At 43.0% G+C, this 26,926-nt stretch overlaps 1 protein-coding gene across 3 annotated transcripts in view; it reads left to right on the top strand.

Moving 5' to 3' along the window:
• The window catches only part of LOC137383867 (TBC1 domain family member 22B-like), a 509,534-nt gene that overhangs the window by 470,501 nt on the left and 12,107 nt on the right, over window positions 1-26,926 (top strand). For all 3 annotated transcript variants that reach the window (XM_068057201.1, XM_068057200.1, XM_068057198.1), the window contains one exon: window positions 4,201-4,296. In XM_068057201.1, the coding sequence (XP_067913302.1) occupies window positions 4,201-4,296 (96 nt within the window). The remainder of the gene's footprint in view (window positions 1-4,200; window positions 4,297-26,926) is intronic.

Genomic DNA, 26,926 nt, shown 5'->3' with positions numbered 1-26,926 from the left:
AGCACTGAAACAGGCCCTTCGGCCCACCGAGTCTGTGCCGACCATCAACCACCCATTTATACCAATCCTACACTAATCCCATATTCCTACCACATCCCCACCTGTCCCTATATATTTCCCTACCAACTACCTACACTAGGGGCAATTTATAACGGCCAATTAACCTATCAACCTGCAAGTCTTTGGCATCACTGTGGGAGGAAACCGGAGCACCCAGAGGAAACCCACGCAGACACAGGGAGAACTTGCAAACTCCGCACAGGCAGTACCCAGAATCGAACCCGGGTCCCTGGAGCTGTGAGGCTGCGGTGCTAACCACTGCGCCACTGTGCCACCCCTAAACTTATTGTTACTTGGTTTAAAAGTGCTGGTTAGAGATCGCCTGAAACAAATATTTTGTGTTGAGGCTCCCCGCACGTTGATGTTGTGAAGTTCCATTTCAATGGCCTGATGAATCATGAGTGCTGCCTACATTCCACCATCTCCTTTCATAATGATACTGGAGTGGAGCTTCACAATATCACATAGAGCTTCCAGGCTGTATCTAACCAGTAGTTATATATCAAAAAGTGTGCTAACAAGGGAGAACTACTCGATAAAGATATGTGCTATTGCTCATCCATTCCCTTATGTGAGTCAAAGAAGCATGTGAGCTGCAGTGCATGCGGAGAGCTCTAAGTCCAACTGATTCTAATACTCTGAGTAAAGAACCTACAAACACGAACATTTTTCAGTAATACAAATTTAAAAATTCTGTCCAATTCAGTTCATTAATTGGTAATGAATTCTGGTTCATGCAACAGATGATGGCAAATTCAAACCTTGTCAAATAGTGTGGGCTGTACTGAATATTTTACATAGGGTTAGTCTTCCTTTTATTAGTGCCAATTTTATTTCCTCCCAAAACCTTATTGCTGGAGTATAATTTTGCAGGTGGTTTTCACTCTCCAGTGTGTCCAAATGACCATTACCAAATGACCATTATTCATATATGACCCCTGTTCATGAGTGATGGAAAACCAACCAGTTGTGGTGGAATCACAGCCTCTTCTGTTCTCATCGAATTATCTACACTTCTAGCTGCAATAGTCATCAGAAGTGACACTGCTGGCAATTTTTTCTTTCTCTATTCCTGGGGTGCTGAGGTAAATTGTAACATCTCTTCTACCACCTGGCTGAGATCAACTAATTAGTTGAAACCTGGGACCTTCTTTATCTATAAGCTTTAACTACTCACTGGATAAACTTGCTGAGCATTTGGGAGAGTTTGAAATAGATATTTTTAACCAAAACTGAATTAAGGAAGAGATAAATAGAAGAGATATTTCAACTCTCAAGCAGCAAAAAAACCTATAGTTATTAATAAAAATTGTTTTAAAAAAATTAGAAGCCATTCTAACGTTCTTTGCAAGATTTATAGCATCAAGGCTGAAGCATTTACATCCATCTTCAGGCAGAAGTGCCAAGTGGATGATCCATCTCAGCCTCCTCCTGAAGTCCCCAGCATCACAGATGCCTGTCTTCAGCCAATCCGATTCACTCCACGTGATATCAAGAAACGGCTGATGGCACTGGATACTGCAAAGGCTATGGGCCCTGACAGCATTCTGGCAATAGTACTGAAGACCTGTGCTCTAGAACTAGCTGGGTCCCTAGCCAAGCTGTTCCAGTACAGCTACAACACTGGCATCTACCCAGCAAAGTGGAACATTGCCCAGGTATGTCCTGTGCACAAAAAACAGGACAAATCCAACTCGGCCAATTAACCCCCTATCAGTCTACCCCCGATCATCAGCAAAGTGATGGAAGATGTCATCGACAGTGCTATCAAGCAGCACTTGCTCAGCAATATCCTGTTCAGTGATGCTTAGTTTGGGTTCTGCCAGGGCCACTCAGCTCCTGACCTCATTACAGCCTTGGTCCAAACATGGGCAAAATAGCTCAACTCCAGAGGTGAGGTGAGAGTGACTGCCCTTGACATCAAGGCAGCATTTGACCGAGTACAGCACAAGGAGCCCTAGCAAAACTGGAGCTAGTGGGAATCGTGGAGAACTCTCCGCTGCTTGGAGGCATACCTAGCACAGAGGAAGACGGTTTTAGTTGTTGGAAATCAATCATCTCAGTCCCAGGACATCACTGCAGGGGTTCCTCAGGGTAGAGTCCTAGGCCCAGTCATCTTCAGCTGCTTCATCAATGACCTTCTTCCATCATAAGGCCAGAAGTGGGGATGTGCACTGATGATTGCACAATGTTCAGCACCATTCGTGACAGCTCAGATACTGAATCAGCCCATGTCCATATGCAGCAAGACTTGGACAACAGCCATGCTTGGGCTGATAAGTGGCATGTAACATTCACGCCACACAAGTGCCAAGCAATGACCATCTCAAACAAGAGAGAATCTATTGATATTCAATTTCATTACCATCGCTGAATCCCCCACTATCAACATCCTGGGGGATTACCATTCACTAGAAACTGAACTAAAGTAGCCATATAAATACCATGGCTGCAAGAACAGGTCAGATGTTGGGAATTCTGCGGCGAGTAACTCCCCTCCTGTGTTACGACCAGGTGAGAAAGGTGTCTAGAAGTCCCTCTCAGCCTTCACTTGGTCTTACTGTAACAGGGTTTAATTTTAAACACACTGTGTTTTTAGCTTCCCCTTGGTGAATCCTTGTTCACCACTTTCCAATTATAAGGCAAAGAAAGCACAAACGGGCTTTCTTAGGTTTAAAGAAGAAAAGTTGAAATTTATTAAACTTAAACTCTAATTCGGTTAACGCCTATGGATACACGTGTGCCCATGCTAGCATGCAGACGCGATACACATATGCAAATAGAGACAGAAAAGAGCAGATAAAATAAAGGGGAAAAGTTTGAGGCAATATCTGAAAAGTTTTCGTTACGGTTCTTCGAGCTTACTGTCGAGTCCTTGATTGTAGGTAGATCTTGCTTTTCCTTGAGGTCCAGAATTATTCTTAAACCTTGTTCACTGTAGGAGACATTTCTCTCTTGGGGTTCATGTGTCTTTCGTGGATTTAGAGGCTTGTGAGAGATGGGAGCAGGCAGACAGGAGAAGCTGTGGCGAGCCAGCCAGGAGAGATCTTCTCAGTCCAGGAGCATTCTGCTTTCTGCCCAAACTCTTTGTACACATTCAAAATACTCAGGTTGCCCAGCAGGTTAGTCATGTGACTAGCTGATTTGACCATGTCTGCTTGTGTATTCGGCCACTTTAGCAGTCATCCTGGAATGTAAGCTCCCCCACCTTCAATGTCTGGTGATCAAAAGTCCATTGTGGATTGAATGTGTCAGGGAATGGTCCTTTGTCCTTTCCAAGCACTGTCTATTAATATACAAATGTCTTTCCAGCCAAAATCTGGCAATTTTTAAAATCAAGTCCTTTCTTCACTTCAACAACAGTTTGAAATTTAATGTCCACATGGCGAAATTCATGTGTCTCATGCTTGGCAGGTGAGGGCCTGCATGACACCTGTCTCCCCAATGCCTGTCCACCATCTACAAGGCACAAGCCGGGACTGTGATGGAATACTCTACACTTGCCTGGGTGGGTGCAATTCCAATAACACTCAAGAAGCTTGACACCATCCAGGACAAAGCAGGCTGCTTGAGTGGCACTTCATCCATCACCTTCAACATTCACTCCCTCCACCACCAACGCACAGTGGCAGCAGTGTGTACGATATACAAGATGCACTGCAGCAACTCACCAAGGCTACTTTGACAGCACCTTCTACCTAGAAGGACAAGGGCAGCAGATGCATGGGAACTCCACAGCCTGCAAGTTCCCCTCCAAACCACACACTATCCTGACTTGGAACTATATAGCCATTCCTTCACTGTCGCTGGAGTAAAATCCTGGAACTCCCTTCCTAACAGCACTGTTGGTGTAGCTGCACCCCAAGGACTGCAGCAGTTCCAGAAGGCAGCTCACCACCACCTTCTCTAGGGCAATGAGCAATAAATGCTAGCCTAGTTGGCAACACCCACATCCCACGAACAAATAAAAAAAACTACCATTTTGAGTAATACCAATGGTTTGCCATATGTCCGTCTGATAAATTGGGATGGTGTTTTACACTTGTGTTCAGTTGCCACCCATAGTAGATTGGACCGTAATGATTTATACCTCTGGGCAGTCTCGTCTCTGAAGTAACTCCTGTTGATATTCTTTTACAGTCAGAGCCAGAGGGATTTTCTCATTTCCACTTATATGTCTGTGCTGCTTTCCTCATCAAATGGAGAAAGGAAATTTTAGAAGAAGATGACTTTCAAGTAAGTAATTAATGTCCATGTATGTTTGTGTGTTAAATTGTCTATATTCTGACTGTTGACACCCTGCTTAAAACTAATAATACTTGCTCAAAGCATTTGATCCGGAAGTGATTTAAGTGCCAGACAGTCATTTTAAAACTTAAATCATTTTCCTTAAAATACTAACCTTTAACAATACCCTATATTTGTCAAGTGTGAGAGTTAATAAATGTCTCCGGTACATTGATTAAATGATTCAACATTAACCTTTGCAAGAGCCTTTTATTACCTCACATACATCTGACAGGCATGAGTTACTGCAAACAAAAATCTGGAAGTTAATCTGACTACATGTGGTATAGATTGATTTTTACAACTAGAAATGCATTTTTAAGCAAGACTTCATAGTAAATAAGGCATTCAGATTTGTGGTCAGTTCTGTGTAAATTATAGGTGAAGTTGTCAATAATTTAAGGCTGTAATGGGTTGGGGTGGCATCACAAACTTTGACAGCAAAGCTCAATTGATTTATGAATAGCTGAAACCTCACCAATGCCAGCACTGTAAGCACTTTATCCAGAGATTAACTTCAAAATGTGTATTATAGTTTTTAATAAAATGAAAATGCTGATTGATTGATTGAAGACTGTTAGACAAATGTTATGTTGTGGTTGCAGAACAATATTTTTAGAGATTCAAAGGAGAGTGAGGCAAGGCATTGTTTTATAATTAATCATCATAGACCTCTCATTGTTTTGGACAGCAGAGCAGTAAAATTACTGATCTATGCCCACATTGATGTTCATCAGTGCCATTAAATCAGTAACAACTTGCATTGATGTAGTGCCTTTAACAAAGAAAAATACCTCAAGGTGTTTCATAGAAATGTAATCAGACAGAACTGGATGCCCATCCAAAGAAGGAGATATTATGAGAACTGACCAAACATCTTGGCCAGAGGTTAGTTTTAAGGAGAGTTTTAAAGGAGAACTGGGAGGTGAAGAGGCAGAGCAGTTTAGTGAGGGAATTCCAGAACACAGGGCCTAAACAACTTATGGAACACTGTCAATGGTGGGCCAGAGGAAGGAGAGGTATACTGGGGCATTTGCAAATCTGGAGGAGGTTGCTGAGCTAGGAAGGGACAGGCAATGAAGAGATGTAAACATGCAGATGAGAATTTTAAATTTGAGATGTTGAGTAACCAGGAATCATTGTTACGGAGGGGTACTAGGATACAGGCACCAGAGTTTTGGGTGAGCTGAAGGTCGAGGAAGGTATAGGATGGGAATACAGCCAGAACAAATCTCAAGGTAACAAATGCATGGATGAGGATTTCAGTAACACTTGGCCTGAGGCAGGGGCAAAAGTGGATGCTGTTCAGGAAGTGGAAGCAAGAGGTCTTTGTAATGGTGAGGATATGGGGTCAGTTCGATGTCAAATGGGACACTGTGGTTGTCAGCAGTCTGCTTTAACCTGAGAGTCTGGCCAGCAGAGGGGTTGGAATCAGTGGTGAGGGAGTTTGTTGCGAGGGCAGAAGATGATGGCTTTGCTGCTTCCATTGTTTAACTGGAGAGCATTTTGGTTCATTCAAGGCCAAATGTTGGCCAAGCAATCTTACAACACAGGCAGTGGGGGTGTCGAGACAGTGGTGAAGAGACAGAGCTTGATGTCATTCGCCGATATGTGCAAGCTGACCCCATATCTTCAGATGATGTTGTCAATGTGCATCATCTGGTTGAGGCAGAGGAGAGGCTAAGGATAGGCCTTTTGAGGACATCAGAGATAATGGTGCTAAAGATACTTTATCTATGATTAGGTATGTGGAGTGAATCCAATCATGGATAATCCCACCTTAGCTGGAGTGGAGGAAAGCTGTTGGAGGAAGATTATGTGTTGACCATGTCAAAGGCTACAGAGAAGTCAAGAATGGTCTTGGTGCACCACAGTCGCAGATGTCATTTGTGATTTTGACTATTTCAGTCTTGTGGCAAAGGCAGAAAACTGATTGGAGAAATTCGCACATGGAGTTGTGGGAAAGATGGGCATGAATTTAGGATGCAAAATATGTTCAAGAACTTTGGACGGGAAAGGGAGGTTGAAGGTAAGGTAGTAGTTTGAAAGGACGGACAAATCCAGATGGGTTTCTTGGGGACTGGATGATGTCAGTTTTAAAAGATGGGGTAGAATCTGAAGACAAGGAGCCGTTTACAATGTCAACTTGTATGGGGGCTAGGAAGACAAGTTGGGTGGTCAACAATTATGTGGAGCAGGTGGTGGGACTCATGGTAAAGATGATTTTGGAGATGCAAGGGGAAGGGAGGGAGCAGCATAGGCAGCTGAACAGACAGTCGTAATCTTAGTTACAAAGAAGTCCATGAACTCCTCACATTTGTTGTTGAAGGAGAGAGTGCAGTACCAGAGGAGAGGGATTTAAGGACACATTTTGTAGTGGAGGAAAAATAGCTGTGTGTTATCTTTATTCTCCAACATGTTGCTGGAATATTGAGTGTTGTTGACAGAGGAAAGTGAAACCCTCTAGTGTTTGATGTGGTCCAACCAGATCTGACAGTGGATATTGAAAGTAATTGTCATCAAGGCACTCTCAAGTCTGCAACCCTTGACTTGGGGAGGTGAAGTTGGGGATGTGTCAGGGGAATGACCGGAATGTGACAGAGTATTAGTTTTACTGGGTTCAGGAGCATCAAAAGAGGAGGGGGAGAAGGTAAGCATGTTGAGCAGAACTGTTATGGCAAATGGAGGACCAAAGACAGGCAGTGGGGATTTTGAAATAACAGTTGTAGAAGTTGTGAGAGTGTTTTTCCCTAAGCACAAATACAAAAGGAACTTGGATTGGAACGGGAATATGGATGGTGACGAATATAAGGTAATTATTGGAGATTGCCTTGTCTGTGATAGAGACCATGGGAATAGAGAGGTCATATGAGATGGTGTAGTGGACGGGATTACCATGAATATGGATAGGAGAGTTTATATGGAGATAGTGGTGAAGAGATAATAGAGGGCAAGGTGAATTGAGATGGAGAATGAAATCACCAAGGATGAGGACTTGCTTCATGTTGAGGCTGAGTGAAGTCAGGAGTAAGGATATCTCAGTGAGAAAATCTGGTCTGGACTTGGGGAGTGCTAGAGAATAAGAATTTTCAAGGAGAAATGTCAGCAGTGGCTTAAGGCAACATGCTCGGAGGAGAATGTACGAGATGAATAGTAATAAGGATCAATGTATGAAGCACAACTGTAAGTACAGAGAATCACAATTGGGACAGAGACTTTCAGTAATAGATTTGTGCCTAATTTTCTTCTGTTTTGTGCCAGAAAAATTGATACATTTGGGGGAACCATAGAGGAAAATTGGCCGTTATGTGTTCTCCGTCTTTATAAGGGTTGTAAAGCTCAAAATTCAATTTCACACAATAACGATAGGACATTCTTTGATGTCACCACAAACTGCTCTGATGTCAAAGCAACTAACACATGACGCATGTAAAATCAGCTGGTGACAATGGCATGTGCACCAACCCACAACATTGTTGCCTATACACAGCAACATAGGAGCAGGCATAGGTCATTCAGCCCTCCAACGAGCCTGCTCCGCCATTCAATTAATTGCTTGGGAATTCTAAAATCATTTCTTTCCGTCAAATACAAATAACATCAAACCCATTCTCTATTAAGACTATCTTACTGGATTGAAGGACTCTTTTTATTTCCCCATATTGCCAGATGCCAGAAATGTTGCTTTTACATTCTAAGCTTTGAAAGGTTGTTTGAGATTAGATTTGTAATGTGTTTCAGTTAATTCTGAGTCACATGAAACATCTCAATCTTGTGGGTGTTTTCACTAGAAATAACAGTCCTACAATTGGTCTCCTCCTGAAACGGCCTCCTCCTGAAGTCCCCAGTATCACAGATGCCAGTCTTCAGCCAATTTGATTCACTCCACCTATTATCAAGAAACGATTGAAGGCACTGGATACTGCTAAGGCTATGGGCCTTGACAACATTACGGCAATAGTACTGAAGACCTGTGCTCCAGAACTTGCTGTGTCCCTAGCCAAGCTGTTCCAGTACAGCTACAACACTGGCATCTACCCGACAATGTGGAAAATTGCTCAGGTGTGTCCTGTACACACAAAGCAGGACAAGTCCAACCTGGCCAGTTACCACCCCATCAATCTACTTTCAATAATCAGTAAAGTGATGGAAGGTGTCATCGACAGTGCTATTAAATGGCACTTGCTTAGCAATAACCTGATCAGTGATGCTCAGTTTGGGTTCCGTCAGGGCCACTCAGCTCCTGACCTCATTATAGCCTTGGTTCAAACATGGACAAAAATGCTGAACTCCAGAGGCGAGAGTGACAGCCCTTGACATCAATGCAGCATTTGACTGAGTATGGCATCAAGGAGCCCTAGCAAAACTGGAGTCAATAGGAATCAGGAGGGAAACTCTCCGCTGGTTGGAGTCATACCAAGCACAATGCAGGATGGTTGTGGTTGTTGGAGGTCAATCATCTCAACTCCAAGACATCACTGCAAGAGTTCCTCATGGTAGTGTACTAGGTCCAACCATCTTCAGCTGCTTCATCAATGACCTTTCTTCAATCATAAGGTCAGAAGTGGGGATGTTCACTGATGATTGCACAATGTTCAGCACCATTCGCGACTCCTCAGATACTGAAGCAGTCCATATAGAAATGCAGCAAGACCTGGACAATATCCAGGCTTGGGCTGATAAGTGGCAAGTAGCATTCATGCCACACAAGTGCCAGGCAATGACCATCTCCAACAAGAGAGAATCTAACCATCTCCCCTTGACATTCAATGGCATTATGAACCATGAATCTCCCACGATCAACATCCTGGGGGTTACCATTGATCTGAAACTGAACTGAAGTAGCCATATAAATACCGTGGCTACAAGAACAGTTCAGAGGCTAGGAATCCTGCTGCAAGTAACTCACCTGACTCCCTAAAGCCCATCCAACTGCAAGGCACAAGTCAGGAGTGTGATGACATACTGTCCACTTTCCTGGATGGGTGCAGCTCCAATAACACTCAAGAAGCTTGACACCATCCAGGACAAAGCAGCCCGCTTGATTGGCACCCCATTCACAAACATACACTCCCTCCACCATAAACGCGCAGTGGCAGCAGTGTGTACCATCTACAAGATGCACTGCAGCAACGCACCAAAGCTCCTTAGAGAGCACCTTCCAAACCCGCGACATCTACCACCCAGAAGGACAAGGGCAGCAAATGCGTGGAACACCACCACCTGCAAGTTCCCCTCCAAGTCACACACTATCCTGACTAGGCACTATATTGCTGTTCCTTTAATATCTCTGGGTCAAAATCCTGGAAGTCCCTTCCTAACAGCACTGTGGGTGTACCTACCCCACATGGACTGCAGCAATTCAAGAAGGCAGCTCACCACCACCTTCTCGAGGGCAATTAGGGATGAGCAATAAATGCTGGCCTAGCCAGCGATGCCCACATCCCATGAATGAATAAAAAAGAATCTCACTTCTACATATTTTGGCAAGAGTTTTTTTTTTAGAGATACAGCACTGCAACAGGCCCGTCGGCCCACCGTGTCTGTGCCGACCAACAACCACCCATTTATACTAACCCTGCAGTAATCCCATATCACCTACTTACACTCAGGGCAATTTACAATGGCCAATTTACCTATCAGGCTGCAAGTCTTTTGGCTGTAGGAGGAAACCGGAGCAGCCAGCGAAAACCCACGCGGTTACAGGGAGAACTTGCAAACTCCGCACAGGCAGTACCCAGAATCGAACCTGGGTCCCTGGAACTGTGAGGCTGCAGTGCTAACCACTGCGCCGCCCCTTTGAATGTCTGTTGTACTGCACAGTAGGATATGAACTGCTAAGGATTGTGATGTTTTTGCGTTGTCAGTATGTTCTGTATCTTAGGTTTATGCCTTAACTTCTAACTACTTTAAACTACCGCAAGCAGCTGACAGCAAACGTGGACACACATTGCAGGCATATAACCATAACAGGGAGATGTCACTTGCCTTCACAATGAAAACAGTAACAACCCAGGAACAGGAGGGGTGGACATAAAACAGCGAAGTGGCGCAAAATGTACATTTGTACGCATGAGAGAAACAAGGGCCTCGATTTTTTTTTTAAAGACTTGTTTAAATGGAGTGGAGGACAGGTTTGCTAATTGTTTTCTAGATGAAAGCAGCAGGCAGGCCACTAGGTCTTGTAACTTTTACAATGTGTTTGGTCACCCCACATACTAGCACATTCGGAGCATCCGCAATGATACAGAAGTATTTAGGGGAGCCCACCTTGAACTGCAGAAAGTTCCTGACAGTCATTTGAAAACACATTGTTATAGACTTTCCTAATGGCGTCGGCTTGTGCATCAGGGTCCTTATGTCCTTTTTCATTGAGCCACGGGCTGAGCTCAGAGCAGATGCCATCACTCTTTCGTGTTTCCTTATTCGCTATTCAAAAGAATGTTTCTAAATTGCCCAGAAAGGGACAGATGCAGATTCTACTTTCATCTTCAACCATCAGATTGAAGCCAAAACAAGCCTCCGATCCTCTTCCATCTCTGCTGTTCTTCGGAGAAAATTGTTCGCTGTTTCAAAATGATGTTTTGTCATTTTGCTTTACTATGAAATAAACAGAAATCCTGTTGTGCCATTGTAATCATTGGTAGATCTTTAAAAAGTATGGGCCTTATGGTCTTGTGATTGAGAATTAAATGTCACCATGTATACACACAATCCTGACATTAGAAAGAAAGACTTGCATTTATGTAGCTCCTTTCACGACATCAGGACATCCCAAAGTGCTTTACAACCAGTTAAGTACAACCACTGTTGTAATGTAGGAAATGCAGCAGGCATTTTACACACATCGATCTCCCACAAAACAGCAATATGAAAATCAGATAATCTGTTTCTGTAATGATTGAGGGGTAGGTATTGGCCAGGACACGCCCCTACTCTTTGAAATAGTGTCATGGGATCTTTTACGTCCACATGAGAGTGTAGATGGGGCCTTGGTTTAATGTTTCATCTAAAAGAGAGCACTTTCGACTGTGCAGCACACTCTCAGTACTGCACTGGGGCATCAGTCGATATTTTTGTACTAGAACTCACAACGTTCTGACTCAAAGGCAAGAGTGCTGCCAAATAAGCCACAGCTGAGACAGGTCCTGTCGCTCAAGTCCATGGATTTATTCATTCTATCATATTATTTTATTTGTTTGAAATGGCTCCCATTCTGTAACATGCTGAGTAGCTTGGAATAAATTAACCACACAGCGATAAATGGGCAGAACTTTCTCTTGTATTCATGATTGGGACAATAAGGCTCCCTCCGTTACTTTCTGTCTTTTTCCAATATACCAGTAATGGAAGGCTAATTTTCCTGGATGCTCTCTGCCCAGGTGTTGGAGAGAAGCAGCACACCCAACAAATGCTGCACTTGAAGTAAAAACAGAAAGTGCTGGAAATACTCAGCAGCTCCAGCAGCATCTGCGGAGAGAGAAACAGAATTAACATTTCAGGTCTGTGACCTTTCATCAGAATGCTGCACTTGTCCACTCAGAGCTATGGCGCAATTTGGTATAACAAAGTATTTAATATGACCCAGTCATGTTGGGAATGGGAGCATGAATTTGTAGAATTTCCCCTGATAAACCAGAAAGCACAGATTTAAGATAATTGGCAAAAGAACCGGAAGAGATAGGAGAATAATTTTTTTTTGCACAGGGAGCTGTTATGATCTAGAATGCATTTTCCGAAAGGGTCATGGAAGCAGATTCTAAAATAACTATCAAAAGGGAATTGGGTATATACTTGAAAATGTTACGGCCATGTGGTGTAACGTGGGTGGCTACACTGTTCAGCTCTCCACCTGACCACAGAAAGAGTCTTTGTATTAGGGTTTAACCCCTTGTTGTTTTATTTTTCAATTAACCAGACAGCGGCAGGTTTTCTTGTAGGTTTTAAAAAACAGAAAGTTAGTTGTTTATTGATCAATACGCCTTATCCTGAAATTGTAACAACCTTATTCGCTCGCATGCACGCGCGCGCGCGCGCACACACACACACACACACACACACACACACACACACACACACACACAGTGAGAAAGAGGTAGGTGGGTTTTAGTGGGGGAGAAGGGTTACGATAAACCTGTTGAATTCTCTTGTGACTCAAGTTCTAAGTATTTGCAGGCCTGCGATGATTGTAGATTTCTCTGTTGAATGAAGGTTCTATTGAAGATGGTGGGTCACTTCCAGCTCTCTCTGCTGTATAATGTAGGTGTCAGATTTTTTCAGCAGGGCATGTGCTTTCTGGGTTGCTGGAATGCCATCTGTTAGAAGTAGCTTCACCTTCTGGTTCAGTCTCACTCTCCCTTTCTCTCTGGCTGTCTTTGTTTTATGGTAAAACTGTGTCACCTCTCACCTCCTGTTAGGAGACACTCTGATTTCTTGCCCATAGTGATCGCGCAATGGCCCAGGACGTTGCTGCTTCACCGCTCCTTTGTTTTAGAAGAAGACATTCAATTCTGGAATGTTTTTAGGGTAGGTGTAAGATGGGTTTCATTAACACTTTTTGGCTTTTAAGATTTGTCCTTTGTCTTTGTCAGATTGTTTGGATACACAAACGACTAATTTTGTTTTTTCTTCGGTGGCCATTTTAGATCATTATTCACTTTTTAAAATAAAGGTTCATTTTTTAAAGGCAAAGTTTGTTTTTCATAATTCTTCAGTTAGTCTGTGAATGTTGTATCATCACACTTCCGATGTGTGTGACAAAAAGAAAAAAATTACAGGTCTGTGAGGAAGGAGCAGCGGGATGGAACTAATTGGATAGCTCTTTCAAAGATAAGATTCTATAATTCTATAAATTGAAACCCCGAGTGTATACAATGTTTGAAGGAACAAGAATTGCTTTCTGTGGCTCAGGGGACAATGAGACCACCAGTGAATGTTGACTTTTGATTTATTTGGTGGAGATTGCACTATTTTGGATCCTCTCATGTATAGGGATATTGCATTGTTTTAATCTGAGTAGGAAGGGATATTTGCTCCATTTCATTGAAAATACTGTTCATTTCCATTTGCAGGTTAACTATTTATTTTGTATTTTAACCTTTTGTCCCTAGTAAGCTGGGTGGGCTTTATTGGTAACACTGTCCCCTAAAAGGCAGAAGGTTGTGAGTTTCACTGTAAACCTGAGTACAGCACCTAGGCTGACCCTTCTGTTAAGTAAGAATAGAGTGCTGTATAGTGGAATTACAATTTTGTGTAGTTTTTCACATGAAATCAAGTCCAAATAGCCACCTCAGCTGGGTGTAAAAGTTTCAAAGAAAGAAAGCTGTCGTTAGGTCATTTGGTATATTTTGAGACATTTCGTACCTATTTATTAATGTTGAGCACTGATACTGAAAATGCAAACGTATGGGATCAGAATTAGTCATGGCAGGGCATCTAATGGTGTCTGATGTTAGTTAGACATGCCCTCGCACCCTCCACCTCAAAGAATGTTTTCCCACTAATTGCTGAAAGTGCGAGTTGGTAACAGAACAGAGGGCGAAACAGAGCACCTGGGACCTCAGCGAATAGGGCAGCCAACAGAATTAGGAAATAAGCACAGGAAGAAATTAGATGATGGGTGAATTTAATGTCAAATCAGGCACGGAAAAAGAAATAAAGTGAGGGAAAAATTGAATTATGAGAAAAAGACACAGGAAATGTAAGAAAAAAATTCAATGTAAAAGTTGACATTTTTTAAATCTCCCTGAAAAGTTCCAATTAGAATCCCACACCCTTTTGGGGAGCCAGTCTTCCCGAGTATAGATTGAGAGTTGTGCACAAAGAGCTCAGCTGAGAATCCTGGCCACTTTCACATAGACTAAGTGTGCTTTGGGACACTTCTATTGGAAATCTAAGAATTTTTCCACATTATGCTGAGCACCCTAACCATGAAACTTGTGTAGTGTCAATTATTAATGACATTTAATAGAACATTTGAAGTCTGCTTTGTGAGTATGCGGGTCTTATACAAGCCCATATCATCATTGTTTCACAGTGACTTAACATATCATTGCATGATTCAGAAGAAACCTTTGCAGGTCAATAGAGTAGTCATGTATAGTTGAATTTGCTGTCAAACGCAACTATCGTGAAAGAGCACAAAATCCCAGAAGCATTACATTATAACTACCTATTGAACTAGATTTTTCCTTTGGCTGGTTGGTAATCAGTTACAGGTAACTCTGCAGTTATCTAGTATTGCTGTTGGAAAGCAATTTATATGATTTAAATAACTTTACGAAAATGTTATTTTCCAAAGATTGTTGGGGCGGAAATTGGACTTTGTTGCAGCCACTTAAGAATACAAAATGGCTGCAAATGAGGGGCAATTTTATGAAATAACATCCTGTGTCCCAAGAAGTCCTGAAAGACAACAGACCTTATAATGGGTTTGGCCATATTTCGGGCCACCTGAAATAGTTGCTGGGCAGCTTACATATATAAATGAGGGGCCTACTAGCTGTCGTAAGACTTTTCTAATTTGGTTTGTTCCGTGCCTGCTCAACTCAAGATTCTTCATTGGCTGCAGCGGCATCCCCCTTCCTACTCAGTCACTCTTTCTCCCTCTCTCTCTCTCACGTATTCCAGCCCCTCGAACACCCCACCCACCATCTTGATTTGCATCTCCTCTCCCTCCACCAGATGTCCTCCACTAGTCGTCTCTAAGGGGTAACTGATTCTGTGTTGCTAGTGAAGTCATGGAAGCGGGGAGGTTGTTACTAGGGTGGGAAATTTAAATTTACTGGCAACAGCACCTGGTAGATCCATATCTTATTCCCAGAGACTCCTAGGCTATCTAGGAAGGTAGGTAGTTCCGATGACGGGTCACTGACCCAAAACGTTAACTCTGCTTCTCTTTCCACAGATGCTGCCAGACCTGCTGAGTGGTTCCAGCATTTCTTGTTTTTATTTCAGATTACCAGCATCCGCAGTATTTTGCTTTTATTATATAGGAAGGTAGGCAGCCCTGTTTCCTGTGCCCACTGCCCTCTCCCCCGCTCCAAATTTATCTGAGGGCCTCTGTCAGTGAGCCAGGCTGCCCAAAATTGGGCAGAGCAGTCAGGTTAGCTGCCTCTGGAGGCAAAACAGGCACCAACAGCTCATCCAAATTAATCAAATAAGGCCCAAGGCCCAATTTCAGGCAAGCCTCGGGCTCCCTAAAAGGCTGAAAAACCAGCCATAACCAATTTCTACCATGTTGAGTGCTATTTAGTGGGGGAGGAGGAATTTTCATTGGTGGCAATGAGAGAAGGTACATTAACACAGTAGCAGACCTGGATGCAAGCTTTAAATTATTTTCTATTTTTAAGGAAAATGTACTTGAAAAAGAAAACGAGACTGGCACTGCTGGGGCACTAGGTACAACCACAGGAAAATGTCAGCCCGTGTCAGGCATGACCTTCCTGATGGTACTTCCTGTTGAACTGGTCCCAGCAGTCCAGTTGAATATCCCAGTTGGAAGAACCATTTGAACTGGTAATATTACCCGCTGAACTGGTGAACCAGTTAAATTGGTTCCATGCCCAGATCAACTTCTAGACCAGTTTGGGGGTCGAGGGCAAATGGCTCCAGGTGAGAGAGGCTCAAAAACAAATTTAATTCACTCGCTGTGTGAATCTTTTTATCCATTATGTTTATTCATTGTACAGCAATCAGTGTACAGTATCATGGTGTTCATTCAGTGTAGGTTGGGCATGATGCATCAAATCCAACAGAATTTGAATTCTCCATTTGTCCAGACAAAATACTCTTGAGAATAAAGGTTTGAGTAAGGCTGAACAAATTTTATTGTGAAATCACAAATGACGCAGAAAAACACACATCCACAAATTTAAACTTATTGATTTTTGGGCTTATGTAGATCCTGGATCATCTTAGTTATGTAACTGTTGAGCCTCGCAAGCACTTTTGAGACAGCCTCCTCACTCAGCCCCTTCATGTGTAGGTGATGGTTGAAACATGCTGCAAAAAGAGAACAAAATTAAGGAATGACTCATGACATTGCCACAACCTCCAGTTCTTTACAGGGCCAGGAAGTATTGGCTGTTCTCGGGGGCAACTTCACTGCTCCATTCATCTTTCCCATCAGCATGATGGACTGCAGCTGCTTGACACGGGCATCCCAACTTCATGCAGACTACTTCTAGAAGATAAATTAGATATTAAGAAGCTTTACACAGCAGTTGACATTGGTGATGTGATCGTATTTACAAGTTCCATACACGCTTTGTAGTCAGGCACTTAGTTGTCCATGCAGGCCTGTGAGAATTAAATTTTAACTACCACAATGAAAATCATTGAGTAGATAGCTACTGGAGAACATACCCTCCCAATATTAGCATCTTCCATTGCCCTTTTTGCGCTCACAGTTGAGAGGGGGATATCATCACTACTACTGTCTGTTTCCACTGTGATGTCCACAACCTTAGGCATCCGGAATCTCAAGCCGAATTCCATCTTAAGGCTCTTTACGGGCCTCAGTAGGGAGAAAGAACAATTAACGTACCTGAAAAACAGCTGAATTTGCTAAGATTCATGACTCCTCTTGGCCCATATGGTCCAGAAACCAAATTTTCCTTAATTTCACTGAAATTTACCTGCGAGCATAAGGATCTGCATTTTGTAGAACCCATCATCATTTTTTCTGTTCTTCTTCCTGGAGTTGTAGTCCACAAAGCTGTCAACACTCGCTTGGACCCGTCACATCATGTAGACCTTGGTCTCGTGGTGGGACTCTGGATGAAAATGTTTGATGATGACATCCGCAATGCAGACTTGCCAGCGGATATTATCAGCAAGGAACCGTAGGTACGTGAACTTTGTAGACATGATGGAATTAGATCTGTACAGATAAATAGATTTAAATTTAAAAGTTAATTTAAATCAGTGGTATTAAAAAATTGATGTTAAAAGAAACCGCTCTCTTCTCTCTCTCCCCCACAAATTGCAAAACAATCATGTCCCAGCTAGACTCTCTCTGTCCCCTCCTTTGTAAAAGTTCCAAAAAAATCATGAAGTTCAGATTTTCAAATCTCTCATCTGCCCAGTTGTAAAAATCAATCAACGAAGTTCAGATTTTGTTAGGAAATCCTTTGAAATGCAATTAAATGATTCCTTATGATTTAGGCTCAAGCGTGTTGTTCACATGCATGTTTATTACTCAGGCGCCAAAAGTGTAACACTTAAGGTTATACAATAGATTCATACAACCTTACAGTGCTGACCTTGTTTGCACTGGAGTGCTGACTTGGGTTGCATTAGAGTGTTAAAGTGGAAGTTTGGTGACTGAGGGTAATTAAGGGTTAATTTTATCTTGAGTCCAGTCTGTCTTTTATTTAGCAGATTAACTTAACAGTTGCTGTTTGGGTTGGAGAAGGTGAGTTTTAGACCAGCTTTAAACAGGGTTCACACAGGCTCTGCTTGCAGCTGCACCTTGTTAATTAGAGAATTGGCTTAAACCAGTTTTCAGGGGCTAGAGTCAGACAGTATAAAAGTGGGCCATATTACAGTCCTGACCTTGTTTGTACTGGAGTGCTGACTTGGGTTGCATTAGAGTGCAAAAGTGGAAGTTTGGTGAGGAGGGAGCGAGGAGTTCCTTTCATTTCCTCCCTGTCCTCAGTGAGGGGAGCCGAGAGTTTCCAAAGAGCACAGCTGACTCGTGAGTAAGTCCTGGTGGGTATTTTTCAATCTGGATTGAATTGTAAGTCATTGTTTTAGTAAGACTTGGTTGTTTTTTTTAAATTATAATAGTCTTCTAAAGTTTTAAATTTAAAGGGTTCAGTCATGGCAGGAGAGCTTAAAGCCGTGGTTTGCTCCTCTTGCTGCATGTGGGAATCCGGGAACATTTCCAGTCCCCGGGACCAGCATGTATGCAGGAAGTGTGTCCAGCTGCAGCTCCTGGAAGCTCAGGTTTCAGAGTTGGAATGGCGGCTGGAAACACTGTGGAGCATCCGCGAGTCTGAGAGCATTGTGGATAGCACGTATAGAGAGGTGGTCACACCGCAGCTGAAGGGACTTGAGGAAGGAATGGAATGGGTGACCACCAGGCAGTCCAAGAGAAATAGACAGGTAGATCAGGAGTCCCCTGGGGTCCCGCTTGCAAATCTGTATTCCATTTTGGAGGCTGATGAGGCTGGTTCTTCCAGGGAGCGCGGACAGAGCCAAGCTTCTGGCACCGCAAGCAGTCTGTCTGTACAGGAAGGGGGAAAGAGAGAAAGAGCAAAAGTAATAGGGGATTCTCTAGTCAGGGGAACAAATAGGCGCTACTGTGGCCGTCAACGTGACTCCAGGATGGTGTGTTGCCTCCCTGGTGCCAGGGTCCGGGATGTCACTGAACGGCTGCAGGGCATCCTGAATGGGGAGGGTGATGAGGCAGAGGTCATGGTACATGTTGGTACCAATGACATAGGTAGAAAGAGGGATGAGGTCTTGCATCAAGAATTCAGGGAGTTAGGCAGTAGACTAAAAAGCAGGACCTCTCGAGTTGTAATCTCTGGATTACTCCCAGTGCCACGTGCTAGCGAGTATAGAAATTGGAGAATAGCACAGATGAACGCATGGCTTAAGAGTTGGTGCAGGAGGGAGGGTTTTTAGATTCCTGGACCACTGCAACTGTTTCTGGGGAAGGTGGGACCTGTACAAGCGGGACGGTCTACATCTGAACCAGAGGGGGATTAACATCCTTGCTGGTGGGTTTGCTAGTGCTGTTGGGAGGAGTTTAAACTAATTTGGCAGGGGGAGGGGATGCAGACTCCTAGCAGAATAGGAACACAGCTAAACACAGGAAAGCGAACAAGTCAGAGGGAATACAGCGGAAGTAAGTTTCAAGGGAGTAAGACCAGGATGGAAGGCCTCTACTTTAATGCCATTCGCCAGAGCTGGCGGGCAGCCATAAAGACAGGGCTAAATTGTGGCGAGTCGAAGAGACTTAGTAGTTGGCAGGAAAAAAGACAGAGGCGCAAGGGGAGAGCCAACTGTGCAACAGCCCCAACAAACAAATTTCTCTGCAGCACCTGTGGAAGAGCCTGTCACTCCAGAATTGGCCTTTATAGCCACTCCAGGCGCTGCTTCACAAACCACTGACCACCTCCAGGCGCGTATCCATTGTCTCTCGAGATAAGGAGGCCCAAAAGAAGAAAGAAAAAAGAAAAGAATTGCAGGTAAAACGGATGAGTTAAGGGCAAGGATTGACACGTGGAATTGTGATATAGTAGCCATCACGGAGACATGATTGAGGGAGGGGCAGGATTGGCAGCTCAATATCCCGGGATATAGAATCTTCAGGCGAGACAGAGGAGGGGGTAAAAGAGGAGGGGGCATTGCAATATTAGTTAAGAAATCAGTTACTGCAGTAAGGAGAGATATCTTGGAGAGGGCATCAAATGAAGCTTTGTGGGCAGAGTTTAGGAATACAAAAGGGACAGGCACATTGCTAGGTGTTTATTATAGACCCCCAGATAGTCAGCGGGAAATTGAGGAGCAAATATGTGCGCAATTTGCAGAGGTGTGTAAAAATAATAGGATAATTATATTAGGTGATTTCAACTTTCCCAACATTTATTGGGATAGTCATCGTGTTAAGGGCTTAGATGGAGTGGAGCTCTTAAAATGTATACAGGAGAACTTTTCAGCTCAATATGTAGAGGATCCAACAAGGGAGGTGCAGTGCTGGACCTAATTCTGGGAAATGAAGTCGGGCAGGTGGTTGATGTGCTGATGGGGGAGCATTTTGGTGATAGCAACCACAACATGGTACAATTTAAGCTTGTTATGGAGAAAGAAATGGACAAGTTGAAAATAAAGGTTTTGGATTGGGGGAGAGCGAATTTTAGTAAAATAAGGCAGGATCTGGCCAAGGTAGACTGGAAAGAGTTACTTGTCGGGAAATCTACAGAAGAGCAGTGGGGGGCACTCAAAAAGGAAATGGGGAGGATACAGGCCCAACATGCTCCCTCTAGGGTAATAGATAGGAGCAACAAGCCCAGAGATCCATGGATGACTAGAAACATTCAGGGTACAATGAGAAGGAAAAGAGAGGCTTTTAGCAAATACAAGGAGAGCAAATCAATGGAAGCATTAGTGGAGTACAGAAAGTGTAGGATGGAGCTTAAGAAAGCAATTAGGAGAGCAAAGAGGGGATATGAGAAAGCTCTGGCTGGTAAAAGTAAGGAAAATCCCAAGATATTCTACAAGTGTATCAATTGGAAGAGGATAACCAGGGAAAGAGTAGGACCCGTTAGGGACCAAGGGGGAAATTTGTGGGTGGAGCCAGAGGACATTGGTAGGGTTTTGAACGAATACTTCACATCTGTCTTCACCCAAGAGAATGAGGGTGTAGATATGGAATTCAGAGAGAGAGACTGTGAGGTTCTTGAGCGAATTGTCATAGGGAGTGACAAGGTATTGGAGGTTTTGGAAGGCTTAAAAGTGGACAAATCTCCAGGTCCGGACGATTTGTGTCCCAGGATGCTGTGGGAGGCGAGGGTGGAGATTGCAGGGGCTCTGACCCAAATTTTTAATTCCTCTCTGGTCACTGGGGAGGTGCCCGAGGACTGGAGAACAGCTAATGTGGTCCCACTATTTAAGAAAGGTTGTAGAGATAAGCCAGGGAACTACAGACCAGTGAGTTTCACATCAGTGGTAGGGAAACTATTGGAGAAAATTCTGAAGGAGAGAATCTATCTCCACTTGGAGAGGCAAAATTTGATTTGGAATAGTCAGCATGGCTTTGTCAGAGGGAGGTCATGCCTAACAAATTTGATTGAATTTTTTGAGCATGTGTGTGGTGTGTAGATGTGGGTAGTGCAATTGATGTAGTTTACATGGATTTCAGCAAAGCATTTGACAAGGTCCCACATGGGAGCCTTATCAAGAAGGCAAATGCACATGGGATACAGGGTAACTTGATAAGGTGGATTTAAAATTGGCTTAGCTGTAGGAGACAGAGAATGATGACAGACGGCTGTTTTAGTGACTGGAAGTTAGTGTCCAGTGGCGTACCAGAGGGATCTATGCTGGGTCCCCCATTGTTTGTCATTTATATGAACGACATAGATGACTATGTGGGGGGTAGGATCAGTAAGTTCGCGGATGACACAAAGATTGGCCGAGTGGTTAACAGTGAGGTGGAGTGTCTTAGGTTACAGGAAGATATGGACGGGATGGTCAAATGGGCAGAAAAGTGACAGATGAAATTTAATGCTGAAAAGTGTGATGTGATACATTTTGGAAGGAGTAATGTGACACGGAAGTATTCAATGAATGGCCTGACACTGGGAAGTTCCGAGGAACAAAGGGACCTTGGCGTGTTGTCCATAGATCTCTGAAGACAAACGGGCAGGTTAATGGGGTGGTGAAAAAGGCATATGGGACACTTGCCTTTATCAATCGAGGCATAGATTACAAAAGCAGGGAGGTCATGTTGGAGCTGTACAGAACTTTGGTAAGGCCACAGCTGGAGTACTGTGTGCAATTCTGGTCGCCACATTATAGGAAGGATGTGATTGCACTGGAGGGGGTGCCGAGGCGATTCACCAGGATGTTGCCTGGGATGGAACATTTAAGCTATGAAGAGAGGTTGGATAGGCTTGGGTTGTTTTCGCTGGAGCAGAGAAGACTGAGGGGTGACCTCATCGAGGTGTACAAGATTATGAGGGGCAAGGACAGGGTGGATAGGGAGCAGCTGTTCCCCTTAATTTAAGGGTCAGTTACGAGGGGTCACAAGTTTAAGGTGAGGGGTGGGAGGTTTAAGGGGGATTTGAGGAAGAGCTTTTTTACCCAGAGGGTAGTGGCGGTCTGGGATGCCCTGCCTGGGAGGGTAGTAGAGGCGGGTTGTCTCACATCCTTTAAAAAGTACCTGGATGAGCACTTGGCACATCATAACATTCAAGGCTATGGGCCAAGTGCTGGCAAATGGGATTAGGTAGACAGGTCAGGTGTCTTTAATGCATCGGTGCAGATTCGATGGGCCGAAGGGCCTCTTCTGCACTGTATTATTCTGTGATTCTGTGAACCTGGTTTCTTGCAGACCAATGGTGATGAAACTTGTAGATATTGTTCCTCCAGTTGTCCTATGTGTTCTGAGTTCAAAAAAGGCTGTCTCCTGATATTTCTGTACCCTTTATGAGTAATCACATGATGCTCAGACTGTGTATTGAAGTGAATTCCTTTTCACCCAACCTTCAGACTTGCATAATAAAAGCAAAATACTGCGGATGCTGGAAATCTGAAACAAAAACAAGAAATGCTGGAATCACTCAGCAGGTCTGGCAGCATCTGTGGAAAGAGAAGCAGAGTTAACGTTTCGGGTCAGTGACCCTTCTTCGGAACTGACAAATATTAGAAAAGTCACAGATTATAAACAAATGAGGTGGGGGTGGGGCAAGAGATAACAAAGGAGAAGGTGCAGATTGGACCAGGCCACATAGCTGACCAAAAGGTCACGGAGAACAGGCAAACAATATGTTAATGGTGTGTTGAAAGACAAAGCATTAGTACAGATTAGGTGTGAATACACTGAATATTGAACAGCAGCAAGTGCAAACCTGAAGAAAAACAACCTGAAAAAAACAGTGGGTAAGCAAACTGAACAAACTAAGATGAAATGAAACACTCCTTTCAAGTGAAGCAGCGATTTACTTGTACTTCTTTCAATGTAGTATACTGTATTCGCTGCTCACAGTGTGGTCTCCTCTACATTGGGGAGACCAAGCGCAGACTGGGTGACCGCTTTGCGGAACATCTCCGCTCAGTCCGCAAGCAGGACCCTGAGCTTCCGGTTGCTTGCCATTTCAACACTCCCCCCTGCTCTCATGCTCACATCTCTGTCCTGGGATTGCTGCAGTGTTCCAGTGAACATCAACGCAAGCTCGAGGAACAGCATCTCATCTACCGATTAGGCACACTACAGCCTGCCGGACTGAACATTGAGTTCAATAATTTCAGAGCATGACAGCCCCCCATTTTACTTTCATTTTTAGTTATTTTTTCTTCCTTTGTTTTTACATTCCTTTTTACATTTTTTACAATCTTTTTTTGCATTTATTTCATTTCATCTTAGTTTGTTCAGTTTGCTTACCCACTGTTTTTTTCAGGTTGTTTTTCTTCAGGTTTGCACTTGCTGCTGTTCAATATTCAGTGTATTCACACCTAATCTGTACTAATGCTTTGTCTTTCAACACACCATTAACATATTGTTTGCCTGTTCTCCGTAACCTTTTGGTCAGCTATGTGGCCTGGTCCAATCTGCACCTTCTCCTTTGTTATCTCTTGCCCCACCCCCACCTCATTTGTTTATAATCTGTGACTTTTCTAATATTTGTCAGTTCTGAAGAAGGGTCACTGACCCGAAACGTTAACTCTGCTTCTCTTTCCACAGATGCTGCCAGACCTGCTGAGTGATTCCAGCATTTCTTGTTTTTGCTTCAGACTTGCATAATGGCTGTCTTGATTAACTGCTGAGCAGTTAATATCACATAAGGAACTGGGCGCTTTCATTGTTTTGGCTAATACCCAAAACGTGCACCTTGACATAAGATATAGCCAACATGTCGGCTATAGTTTCTACTTGCATTGTTCTGACTAATCTCTGGTTAGCATAAATACTTGACATAATCACATCGATATCTTTGGCAAATTCTAACAGATTTTAAAATCTCTCTGTGTCTCCCCCACTGCCCAGTAGCAAAAAATTAATGAATTAAGTCCAGCTCCCACTTTTAGACTTTGTCTAAAAGCTTTTCAAATTTGCCTCCAAAACTTAACTGCCAATTGCAAATTAATTGATAATCAATTTGGAGTAAAAAATTCCTGACAAGTGCCCTGTTCGGAATAAGATACATTCCCCCACAAGAGCAAGTCAACATGGTTATTGGTTTGACCTAAGTCTTAAGTTTGCTTCAACTGGTGTGGCTTCACTTAAATTTACTACCAGTTTGCTTTCAGTATGTTCATCTGCATGCCAACTTGTTCCAGTTAAACCAGCTACATGTCAACTGGCTCCACTTAATTCCAACTGGTCCCAGCTCAGATGTGCACATCTGACAACTGGATCCACATTTACCAGTTAACATGTCAACTGGTACCAGTAAAGTTCAACTGATTCCAGTTTAAGTCGACTGGAAAATGCTGTCTATAACTGGACAACTGGAATCTGAACTGGCTTCCAATTATACTTGCCAGTTATCCCAGCCTTCTCTAGTTGAAATCTGTTGAGGCCACAAGCCATCCCAGTTGTCTCCAGTTTAAATCAGTTGAGAGCTATGACCATTTGAAATTTTCAACTGGATACAACAGGCTTTTCTGGAGCACCACATTTCAAGAATTGGGCAGGTAGCTGGGGTTGTTCTGCAATTTATTTCCGTGTTGTAAGATTCTGTGATGAAGGGGGTAGGGGGAACATAGGAATGAAGCCAATGCAAAAAATACTTAATTGCACCTTCCCTATCCAATAGTTGTACCTGTGCATGGTGGATAATAATCTGATTTTAACATTTGCTTTACTGAGCAAGTCACATTTTTAAAAAAAAGCTTGTTGATGTGTTAAATAATGTGCACCAATCAGCAGTAATAAGACCTGACAAATCAATTCTGGACCCTTCAGTTCTGAAAAGGGTTTCCGGAGCGCAGGTCAGCAAAAATAAATGCTGCTCTCAACTCATTAAAGTCCATGAGCTGCAGGCTCTCCAATTGAGCTTTGGGTTCTGACATTTCTGTCCATGTCACATCTTTTAAATTAAATGCTGTTATTTACAGAGGGAAAGCAACAAGAAATCACACATTATGGAAGTCTGTCTGAATTCACTGTTTTCACTTGAGTGTAACTGTCACTGAATCGTAGCTTTGTTTATTATGATTTCTATTGTCATCTCACATATATGAAAATAAAAGCCCAATCACAGACCTCCGTGCTGTATTTGTTATGAACTCATTAGAATCAGATCACAAATGCTAGTGTTCGGAAAGTAAACACTAATTGTTAAAAGTATGGCAGTTAACAGGATATTGTAGAAAGTAGTTAACATTGTCTTTTGTCAGACATTCTTCTGCTAAAAACCTGTCTCAGCTGCAGTTTACTCTCTCAATTCACTGTGGAGCTGTCAGATCATTATTAAGAATGTTATGGCTGATATTTATCACATTAGGAGAACCATGGAAGATCAGCCTCCCTGTTATATCAGTAGGGTTTTCAGTGTTTGTTTTTGGGTTTTGGTATTTACTTTTATCAATTTCTCTCTCCCCTCACTTCCACCAGGTTCATTAGTTTAATATGTTAAATGTGTTTATAATGTGCTAACACAAATATCACCCACTATACCACCAGGTATAGGAACATATATTAAATCCAGACTTCCTCCAAGTAGACCTCCAGTAATTGGATGTTCCCGACCAATACAGATAATTAACCATACTGCCAAAAAATAGAAACAAGAGCAGACATCTATCTTTGTCGTAGTGATTTTTGCTACAGGCAGTAATTATTTTCCTATCACATGCTATCAAAGGAGTGACATAAGTAATGGGTTATCGCAATCAGCTACAAATGTATATAAAATAATTTGTTTTTTGCATCTGTATATTGCCAGTTTTACTAACAAAATGAGATTGTTAATTTGAACCAGAAATGAGCAAATATGGGAAATTGAAAATTAACTCAAATTTGGCCAGATCATGACTTTTGTTCAGATATTCTTCTTAATTACACATCAGAGAATTACTCTTGCAGTGGACAGGGATAAGTGAAATGTAGGTTACCAGCGCTAACTTTGAATTAGCTCAGCAATAAAGCAGCACATGACGACATATAGGGCAATTGGTTAAAGTGATAAAGCCGTAATGAACAGAACAATGAAAAATATTCTCATAGAGTTTTCCATAAGAAAAACCCAACAAAGTAATCGCAGGAGGCACTCCCTGTAAGAAAACAAATTGATGCATTTTTAACAGGAGCTCCCTACAACAAAAGGAAAGTAATGGAATATTCTCACCAGATGTCCAGTTAGCTTTTAAAAATTGCACCAGGAAACTGGTACTCCTAAATGTGATAACTGTGAACCATGACAATCCAGACAGCTCCTCAGGAGGCTCAGCTCCTGTCATGCAAATCAGATCTTTCAATGAAATTTTGTGAAACCCACATTTTTTTTACTTAAGAGGCTTGATTTCCTCTGCTGCACCGCATAATATCAGGCAATTTAGTGGCAAGAAATTGAGTGGATAGGCTTTCTTCTACATCACCACCGCTACCAGCACTCCCCTCAATTCCCCGACTACCGCAGCAGGGAAGGCAGCCTACCACCTTTTATTGTCCCAATATAGCCGAGGTGCCTGCAAGATTTTCCTACCTTCGACCACTATTGCTGCTGACCCCAGAGACCTCCAAGTGAGGGCGTCCTGCTGCAGAATTACTATGTCTTCTTTCCGAGTGGTGATGGCTCCTTCTGCCTGGCAGAGATCCTGCTGGGAACTTGTCTGCACCGCAACCCAGGAAAATGGGTCAAGATAAAGATGACAGGTGAAAACTCCACCTCCTGTGGCCCAC

The sequence above is a fragment of the Heterodontus francisci genome, chromosome 25 (assembly GCF_036365525.1).
Source record: "Heterodontus francisci isolate sHetFra1 chromosome 25, sHetFra1.hap1, whole genome shotgun sequence".
Lineage (NCBI taxonomy): Eukaryota > Metazoa > Chordata > Chondrichthyes > Heterodontiformes > Heterodontidae > Heterodontus > Heterodontus francisci.
Note: the sequence above shows the minus strand (reverse complement) of the source record. Positions and strands in the feature narration are given on the sequence as shown.